The sequence below is a fragment of the Mus caroli genome, chromosome 18 (genome assembly GCF_900094665.2).
Source record: "Mus caroli chromosome 18, CAROLI_EIJ_v1.1, whole genome shotgun sequence".
NCBI lineage: Eukaryota > Metazoa > Chordata > Mammalia > Rodentia > Muridae > Mus > Mus caroli.
In genome coordinates this window covers 8,587,993-8,598,288 of record NC_034587.1, presented here as the reverse complement: position 1 = coordinate 8,598,288, position 10,296 = coordinate 8,587,993, and the positions used below count along the sequence as shown (strand labels likewise).

The following is a 10,296-nucleotide window of genomic DNA, read 5'->3' as shown; positions in this document are numbered from 1 at the left end:
GTCCTGGAACTCACTTTGTAGACCAGGCTGGCCTCAAACTCAGAAATCCGCCTGCCTCTGCCTCCCGAGTGCTGGGATTAAAGGCGTGCGCCACCACGGCCCGGCAACCGTAGGCTTTCTTAAGTGGTATCCTAGTCACTGCTCTATTGCTGTGATGAGACACCAAGACCAAGGCAACTCCTATAAAGGAAACTATTTAATTGGGGCTTGCTTACAGTTTCAGGAGGTTAGCCTGTTATCATCATGATGGGGAACATGGCAATACCCACGGCACTGGAGCTGAGAGTTACATCCTGACCCACAGGCTAAGAAAGAGACTCTGAGCTTGACATGGGATTTTGAGACCCTGACGCCCACCCCCAGCGACACACTTCCTCCAGCACCTCCTAATCCTTCTAATCCTCTCAAATACTGCTACTCCCTGGTGACCAAGCATTTAACAATATAAATCTTTCTGAGCCATTTTTCAAACCACCACAAATGAACAGTCTAGTAACATTAAGTGAATTTCTACCGTTGTATAACCCTCACTACTATCTCCCTCAACAGATCTTCTCTCTAAACTGAAACTGCACTCATTGGTCAGTAGCTCTCCTTTCTGGGCTCCTCCAGGCCATGGCAGCTCCGTTCTACCTCCACGAGTTTTGTGACTAGATGCCTTACATATGTGGAATCGGATTTCACTTGGCCTAACATCAGCCATGCTGAATTAAGTTTCAGAACTGCCTCTTTTCAAAGGCTGAGTGGTACCTTCACTGTGAGTCAGTCTCTCTGCCTACTCCTCTCTCAGTAGACATTTTGGTTGCTCCTAACTCTGTTATGAATGACGCCACTGTGAACGTGGGTGTGTGAAAAATAGGAGGATTGTGTGTGTACATATGTGAATGTGGGTGTGCGTGTGTATTGTATGCTTGTGTAATGGGTGTATAGGTCTGAGGACAACCTTGGATGTCATTTATCAAGTGCCTTTCTACCATTTGTTTGAGATACAATCTCTTATTGGCCTGGAACTTACCAAGTAGGCTGGACAGGCTGGCCTGTGAGCTCCAGGACCTGCCTCTCTCTGCCTCCTATCTTAAGACCTCACTGCGTTTACAAGCATCTGCCAACTTGCTGTCTTTTTATGTGGATTCTAGAGACTTCATTGAGATCCCTACGCTTGTGTGGCAAGTGGTTTACTAATTTAGTGATATCCCCAGCCCTTCCGGTGGCTTTTCAAAGCCACCAGTGGCTTATGAGGCCCTTTCTTGAGTTCCTGGCCATAAAGAAGGTTGAGCTAGGACACAAGGCTTTGGTTTTCTTCTCAGTGCCACAGACCAATAGTTCCTGGAGCACATCACAGCCTCTGAATTACAGCCCTCACCTGTTAGCCAAAGGGGGGCTCTACTGCTTAGGCCTTGCCCCTACATGATACATTTTATATTCTGGCCTGGAACACTCAGCCTCTGGCTTTTACTTCCACATAGGTGGGGTTATAAGTGGAGTGGCCCTTTGGTACAGGATCACCGTTGGCACTGAGGAGTAGTCCCAGTAGACCTGAAGGGCTGTGGTATACAGAAAACTATCACTTTGAGCACACATGAATTTTACCCTCAGACCTAGAGAGGTCAGCATTTGGGAGCCATTTACTGAGTGAGCAGGCCAGACTGCCTGGCTGCCCAGCATCCACCTTACTGAGAGTTTGCCACTGCTATAGTAATGGAAGTGAAAAAAGTATAAAAGCTAAAAACCGTGACAATTCTTACAAAGTCGATGGAAAAACAGCCTGTTTCACTCAGCAGTAGCCTTGCCAGGCAAGTACGTCACAGCATTTTTGACAGGAACAAGCCACCCTGATTTATAACATGTCAGCAAGTGTCACAGCCATCAGCAGTCTCGCTTGTTAGAAGAGAAATCTTTGGAGGAGCTTGCAAACATGCTCAGGAGGAAGGTGGGAGGCTGCACAAACATTTCCAGGAAGGAGCAGAGGCAGAGGCACCCGCGTGGCTGTCAGACCAAACGGATTTTCAAGTAAGGACTGGTTTGAAAACTTTAAGACATGTTTTTCTTGGCAAAAGGCACTGTTCACAGGCACAATGAGGCCAGCTGTCTTAACTCCTGGCAGACAGGATTCCTCCCAAGTTCTAGAACCTTCTGGAGGTACAGACATGCAGGACTGGGTGAGATTATTCCCGACAAGGGACACCTCCCTTTTCTCGGGCAAGATTAAGTCTCACAGAAAAAAGCAATCAGAGACGAGACAGAGAAGCGGGCAGAGGGGGCCACTCGAAGATCTGATGGAGAAGGGCAAAGGAGGCCCAGAGAGATGGCTCAGAACGTAAGGCCACTCGCTGCCACACCTGACTGTCCCCAGAGCCCACATGGTAGAAGGAGAGAACCAGATTCTGTACAGGCACACCATCTCTCTCTCTCTCTCTCTCTCTCTCTCTCTCTCTCTCTCTCTCNCACACACACACACACACACACTCATTCAATAAATAAATGTAAAAATTTTTAAAGAAAAATGAGATGCAGCCAGTGACAGAGAAAGAGAAAAGGTGTAAGATGTAAGTCACAGTGAAGTGCTACAGGGCATTAGGCAGACATTACAGCTAACAGCCATGGGGGCTGCACACTTCCCTCCTGCCAGTTCCAAGAAGCATGTCACTGTTGGTACCGTGCCAGGAAACAACAAATGTTTTGAAAGAAAAGAGGGACTATTGGGATAGCTAGCTTTGTTCAAGATGTGTAATGAAAACAAATGATCGAGGAAAATTAAAGTGAGAGTAGAAGGAATGGAGAGATGCAGACACACAGGATAAAGTAACAGTTCTCTAAGCAGGTAAATGCGGAAACCTTGGTGCAGTACGTTTGGAGAACGTGCAAATGAAATACTCATGGTAGGTAGAAATGAAGTCACAATAGACTCTGTCTCAAACAAGGCAGAGATGAGGGCAGACACATGAAGTTGTCCTCTGACCTCCACGTTTGTGCTATGGCACATGAGGGCCTGTATGCATGCGCATGAGCAAACACACAGAAAACGGGAAAGGAAGGAGGGAGAAAAAGAAGAAGGGGGAAGGGAGAGGAGAGAAGAGAAGGAAAAATAATGCATGAGGAGGGACTTACCAAACCCATTCCTGGCCATCTTCTTGCTGCATATTCCAAGCTGGAACACCTGAAAGGCCTCTGGGACAACACAGGGAAGGGGGTTAGCCAAGAGTTCTGAGCGCTCCCAGCTTGAACAGCTTTCAGCGGTAGCCTGCACCCTACTCTCATAGCAAGAAAACAGGTTCCTTTCTTGGAGAGCCTGTTTTGGCCTGCAGAATTGAGAATTCTAGACACAAGAACCATTGTGGCTTAGCGGGGATATTCTAAGTGTGGATAGAGGTGGGTCATTGGTACACACTCATTTCACAACAACTGTTCTGGAGTCTGGACCCTATGGCTGCCACTCCTTAGAGTCTTTTCTGGGATTTTTAGTTCTAGAAGGTGCAGGGCTAACCTTTCCCTCTGCCTTGGCTTAGTGCTAACCTCTGCTTCTGTGATTCAGATAAGTTGCTGATTCAACTGCTCTCTTTCTCCCAGGAAACGCTTGGCTTCTTAGAATGTGTGTCACAGTTATGAAAGGCTGGGGTGTTAGAAGAGGCAACGAGATGATGCTTTGTGGATGATAAGTGTTTACCCGGAAGACCTGGGCGCAGGCTACCCGCGCTGGGGATGGCTTGCTTCTGTGCACAGACACAGGATGAGCACACTGTTGTTAGCATAGTCTCTTATTTGGGCAGATGGGGTGACTTTGGCACTATACCTCTCTTGTGAGAAGCCTAGAAATTAAATGTTTTTTTATGGGTTCCAACAGGCCACAGGACATAGTGTTTTCCACATCATACTTGTTGTTTATGGCTAAATGCAGAGGACTAAGTAGGCATCAACAGCTGGACTGGGAGGCATAGATTCCTGCTGCTCTGAGATATTTGTTGTTTCTGCAGGTCATCACAGCTGGCTTGTCGATGTTGCTGTTTGATATGGCCCTGACCAAAGCAACTGTGGGATGGTAAGTTCTCTATATAGAGAGAAAACACAATCCATCAGGAGAACAAGTTTGCTCAGATGAAGCAGGGGAATGTGCTGGGTAGATGTGTCCATCCTCAGTAAATTTCCACACTGGTGATGCCTTCCCTGTTTTATTTAGTCATTGGTTGGTTGGTTGTTGCTATACTAGGACTTAATGGTTCATGTGTCCTAGGCAAGCACTCTTGCATACTACACCTCCTGCCTCAGACACTGGACTGGCAGGCATAAGCAAGCATGCCCACTTCTTTATCTTTTAACAGTTATCAGTGTGTGAATTTACATGTAAGAGAGCACTCCCATCACTCTTACACAACTCATACAATATACAGTGTTATGCACAATGTCATATGATTATACAGCATGTTCTTACACATTCTGTATAAACTCTAACCAATACCCAGGTCACCTGCCACCAGAATAACTTATAGCCACTCACATCTCCAGTGGTGTGGCCAGCATTGGTGCCTGGGGTTCATTCCTGTGGCTGATCCCCTGGGGTACTGTCCATGTTATAGAAACACATGTTACATTTGAACAACAGTAGTTAGTTCCTATGGGCTAAGTGTGAGGGGCAGCCCTGTCTGCCCAGTGAAGTCCGTGATGGTGAGTCCAAGGGGGTGAACTAACATCCTGTGTGCTTTGGGATAGAGGGACTTCCTTCAGTAGCTGGATATTTCCCACAGACCTAGTATGTGTCAGGAGCTGTCCTTGAGTGTCCTTCCTACTTCTAAGGTGTCCACAGATAGTCATTCCCCTGACTGAAGGTAAGCCCTTGTCTAAGTCATCCCAGACAGACAGAGTGCGCAGCTTTTGTTCAAAGCACTCAGAACAATGAACCCATGTCCTCTCTGGGAGCGACATTTCCTGTCTGGAGAAGAATAGCAGAAGGTAGATTTTAAAAAAGGAGAAGGAGAAGGAGAAGGAGAAGGAGAAGGAGAAGGAGAAGGAGAAGGAGAAGGAGAAGGAGAAGGAGAAGGAGAAGGAGAAGGAGAAGGAGAAGGAGAAGGAGAAAGAACAAATGCTCCTCCACCTTCCTTCTCCTCTTCTTTTTTTTTTTTGTTTATTTTATTTTACTTTCATTTATTTATAAGTTGTTGTTATTGTTGTTGTTGTTGTTTGAGACAGGGCCTCACTATATATCTCTGGCTGTCCTGGAACTATTGAGTATGCCATACTGGCCTCAAACTCACAGCGATCCACCTGCTTCTGCCTCCCAGTGCTGGGGTCAAAGGCACACACCACTATCTCTAGTTTACTCTTCTTTTTAATGACTGTTTAGAGGACCGGAGAGATGGCTCAGTCTGTAAAGTACTTAAGGAGTACAATTCTGAGTTCAGTTCTTAAAACCAAAGCTAAGAAAGCCAGTGGAGTGGTGTGGTCATTTTAGTCCTGGGAAGGTGGAAACAGATGAATCCTGGGGCTTGCTGGCCAGACCAGCTAGCACACTGAGCAAACTTCAGCTCAGTGAGAGGTACTTCAGAAACGTCTTAGTCAGTGTTCTGCTGTTGTGAAGAGACACCATGACCACAGAAACTCTTATAAAGGAAAACATTTCATTGGGGCTGGCTTATAATTTCAGATATTTGTCTGTCATCAGCATGGCGGGGAACATGGCAGCAGGCAAGCAGACATGGTGCTGGAGAAGTAGCCAAGAGTTCCATATCCAAAGACAGCAGGAAGAGAGTCTCTGGGCTTGGAATGTGCTGTTTGAACCCTTAAAACCCACCCCTAGTGCCACAATAAGGCCATTACCTCCTAGTCCTTTCAAATAGTGCCATTCCCTGGTGATCAGGGATTCAAATCTATGAGCCTATGAAAGCTGATCTCATTCAGACTACCACAGAAAACAAGGCAGATGGCATTCTGAGGAACTTTGACACCCAGGGTTGTCCTCTGGCCTCTAGATGCATGTGCACAGAAGTGCATGCACATATGCATGCACACACACATGCACACACACATACACATGCACACACATAAAATCTACTCATCTGCAGAGTGATAACTATGTCTGACATTTTTGCATTAATACATCTTACTTGCACAATCCTCCTAGCTAATTGTTTTAAAAATTAAAACACAGAGGTTCTGAGACATTTAAGTGCTTTCCCCCCTCCAGCATTGTAAAGCTGTGGGGGATTGTACCAGAGTTTAAATGTTTCTCTTCCTACCGTAGAGATGTGTTACTCTGCCTTGTGTTACTGTAAAGGAGCCTGGAGAAGGTCCACTCACAGACAGAGAGGTGTGCTTTGGCTCCGTTTCAGACATGTCCTTGCCTTTGGGCCTGAATGAGGCAGAATATCATGGCAGAGAGCATATGATGGAGTAAGAAACTGACTCCATGGTACAGCCTGTAAGCAAAGAATAAGAGAGGGCCAGAGCCTCATCTCCAGCAGCCCAATTTACCCAGCCAAACCCTACCTCATAAAGATTCTAGCCCTTCCCAGCAGTGCCACAGATGGAGTTTTTAACACATGGGCCACTTATTTAAACCATCCCATCTATCAACTGTAAAGAGCCTGGTGATGGTCAGACAGCAGAGGGAGCATTTCCTGGGATGAGACAGCACTAATTCCTGGTTAGGATCTGACATGACAAACTCAAAATGTCCATGGATTGTGTGTAGGATAAAAACTTCATTATTGTAGCTATTTCAACTGTGTTTTATTTATTCTTTCACAATTTCATTCCTGGGTATGATGGATCTAGATCATATCTACCCTCAACTCGCATCATCTACTCGCTTTGGAGTCCCCCACATGCTTCCTGCTCTCTGTCCCCTACCCTCGGCTTGTAATCTACTGAGTTAAATTAGTGCCATCTGCTGGAGTGTTGGTTTGGTTGGCCCAGTCTTGTTGGCTCTGCATAGCTGAGTTAGTCTGTGTGTCCAGAAGAGAGCATTCTATAGCACTCCTCCCACCCTCTGCCCTCCTGTTCTATCCACCCCTTCATCCATGATGTTCTCTGAGCTGTGTAGGGAAAGTTAGATTTTAATACGTTAGCTATCATGCTGTTGAAGCCATGTTGATGTCCTTGTGCTGTGCCACCGCTGGGGGCCATGTTAATGTGCGTGTTCTGCATTACCATCTAGGGCCACGGTGATGTCTATGGTCTGGGCTGCCTCCAAGGACATTGCCTGGGTCCTTAGGCCTAATGAAGCTGGGGACCAGGTTCGTGGTCCGTGCTGTCACCGGAAGCCATGTGGAAGGACAATGTCCGTGCTTCCACTGGCTATAAAGAACAAGGAATCTACTTTTGCAGTGATATTGATGATTGCAGAAACTGAGAAAGAGAGGCATTGGAGGCCTCTGAGACAACCCACCAATCCACCCCCAAAAAGTAGCAGCCTAAACGGAGGCTATTAAAGAGAACTCTTAATAAGTGTGATAAAGAATGTAAAAGGCAGCTCTTCACAATTGCTGGCTTCTGGTGAGGGTGTGGGAGGGGAGGGACTCAGTTCTATTCAAGGGGCAGGCCACTGAGAGTTCGACCGTGCTCCAAGGAGGATGTAGATAACACAAATTGCACTTATTTTTTTTAATTTTAGTTTTAATTTTTTTGTTTTCTTTTGGGAGGGAGGTCAAAAGGGTGAGGTGATCATGGAAGGACAGGGTAATGAGTGTGAGGGAATGCATGATGTGAAATTCCCAAAGAACCAAGGCAGGTGGATTGCTGCAAGTTTGAGGCCAGCTTGGTTCACATAGTGGGTTCCAGGACAACCAGAGAGCTACACAGTGAGACTCTGTCTCAGGATAAAACAACACAAGAGATTATACTGAGGGCTGTATGCAACCTGTGGGGAAACTGTCAACGCAGTATGAGATATTATCTACTTCTCAAGGGAAAATGGAGTCAGAAAGCCTTTGTGGGAGCATAGGCTAGTCGTCTTGGGGAAATCAAGTGGATGTGAAGAGTAGAAGGGAGAGAGGGTAGCAGTGCTTGGTAGGCAAGCCTTGGAACTGTCACCGGCTGGCAGGATGCCAGACCCATCGCTGGTGGGAGGGGCTTGCTCAGGGTGTCAGATAGGAGAGCACTAGGCCTTTCTTACCCAGGGAAGGCAGGGCTAGAGGTGCCGACAGTGAGATCAAGGATTCAGAATGGGCTCTAAGCCACCCAGCTAACCCCTACCCCATACTTGCTCTCTCGGTCCTGAGACAGAATGATAGGTGATGCCCTAAAACTGTCCAAAGAGGACACACACATGCTTTTTGTATGTAGTATGCATGGATGCATGTCTGTATTTGTGTGTGTGTGTGTGCGCGCGCCTGCCCATATGAATGTATATGTCCCAGCATTTATGTGGTGGTCAGAAACAAGTTCGGGAGTTGGCTCTCTCCTTCAACAGTGTGAGTACCAGGGACTGAACTAAGTTTGTCAAGCTTAGAAGCAGACACTTTTACCATTTAATCATCTCACCAGCCCTAAACGTCTGTGTCCTGTTCTGAAGCACTTAAGTGATTTCCCCCTGAATCTTATAGATCTGAGATCATACTAGAATTCAAGCCCAGGCCTCAGTGTGTCCAAACCTTGCACAACTAACAAGTCCAGCAAAGACTGTCAGCAGCACAGGTCAGTGTGCAAGGTCAAAGCTCACAAAGGAGACAGGGAAACTAGCTGAAGTTTTTCTCTTCCCACCTTCATGGTGCTAGGTTCAATTCTTGACAGTATTTTTCTTTTTTACATACACACTTTCGTATTTTGTATAGAATTTTAAAATGAACCAAGGAAACCCAGGTGTTGAGCGGAGCATGGGAAATCCAAGCCAGGCGGCTCTCTGAGGTGAGGACGTATTAAGGCAGACTAGTAAAGAGGTTGCTGTCTGGAAGGGACTCTGTCTCCAGGCTGCTTCACATCCTATGGAATCAAGGCTATGCCCTGAAGAAAATGGAGAGTGGGCATTTGGATCCGAATAGAGGAGGCAGCACGTGTGCCTATTGAAAAAAAAAAAAAACCCTTGGCTTTGGTTTTTTAGAACTTTTGAGGTTAGGGATATTTTTCAGCATCAAAGAATTTTCCAACCACAAAGTGAGGAACCAGAGGGTGTGTCGAGCTATAATTCCAATTTCTGTCTCTTACCGCGGTGGTTGGTCCATGAAGAGCTCAAGTACCACCTGATGGCCAGGGCAGCTCTCCCCGGTTTCAGATAGGAGTGGTTGGTCTTTGTCTCCTGGTAATTTAAACTAATCAGACGACACAAAAAGCAAGGGTTGCAGGCCTTAAGGTTTTGTTTTTGTTTTGTGTTTGTTTGTTTGTTTTGTTTTATGTTTTAGTTCTACTGCCTTTTCCTGTACAGTTGTTGTTTCTTATGTTTTGGTTGAATTTTAAATTTTAAATTAGTCACTAGCATTTAGAAATTAGTGGTTTCCTTCTACAAATCTAGATTTCCATACTCCTTTGAAAATGATGACCAACTGTGAGTTTGTGTTGGGTCTGTGACTACACATGGCAGCAGCTGCTGGGGTGAATAGACACTGCCCTCCGATCTCCCATGATCGTGGTCAGGGCCATTCCTGACTTGGCTTGCCTGCCTTCCCAGAAGGGTAGCATCTTAACTGAGCAAAGTAGGTCATCTAGAGTAGGATGTCTGGGCTGGCAAGACAGCTGAGTGGGTAAAGGTGCCTGCCTCTAAACCCAACCATCTGAGCACAGACACTTACACATGTGCCATAGCACACATGCACTCACACTCACAGGTGTGCCCCAGCACACAGAAACTCACACTCACAGGTGTGCCCCAGCACACATGCATACACACTCACACATGTGCCCCAGCACACAGATACTCACACATGTGCCCCAGCACACAGGCACACACACTCACACATGTTCCCCAGCATACGGGCACTCACACTCACAGGTGTGCCACAGCACACAGATACTCACACTCACAGGTGTGCCCCAGCACACAAGGCACACACACTCACAGGTGTGCTACAGCACACAGGCACACACACTCACAGGTGTGCCACAGCACACAGACACTCACCCATGTGCCACAGCACACAGATATTCACACTCACACATGTGCCCCAGCACACAGGCACTCGCACTCACACATGTGCCCCAGCACACAGGCACTCACACTCACACATGTGCCCCAGCACAGAGGCACTCACACTCACACATGTGCCCCAGCACAGAGGCACTCGCACTCACACATGTGCCCCAGCACACAGACACTCACACTCACAGGTGTGCCCCAGCACACACTCACACTCACAGGTGTGCCCCAGCACACAG

General features: G+C 46.9%; 1 protein-coding gene across 1 annotated transcript in view; it reads left to right on the top strand.

The window, feature by feature from the left end:
- Tmem241 (transmembrane protein 241) overlaps positions 1-10,296 on the top strand; it is a 127,017-nt gene that overhangs the window by 109,734 nt on the left and 6,987 nt on the right. Inside the window, exon 14 of the mRNA XM_021150584.2 lies at positions 3,972-4,036. Within this exon, the coding sequence (XP_021006243.1) occupies positions 3,972-4,036 (65 nt within the window). The remainder of the gene's footprint in view (positions 1-3,971; positions 4,037-10,296) is intronic.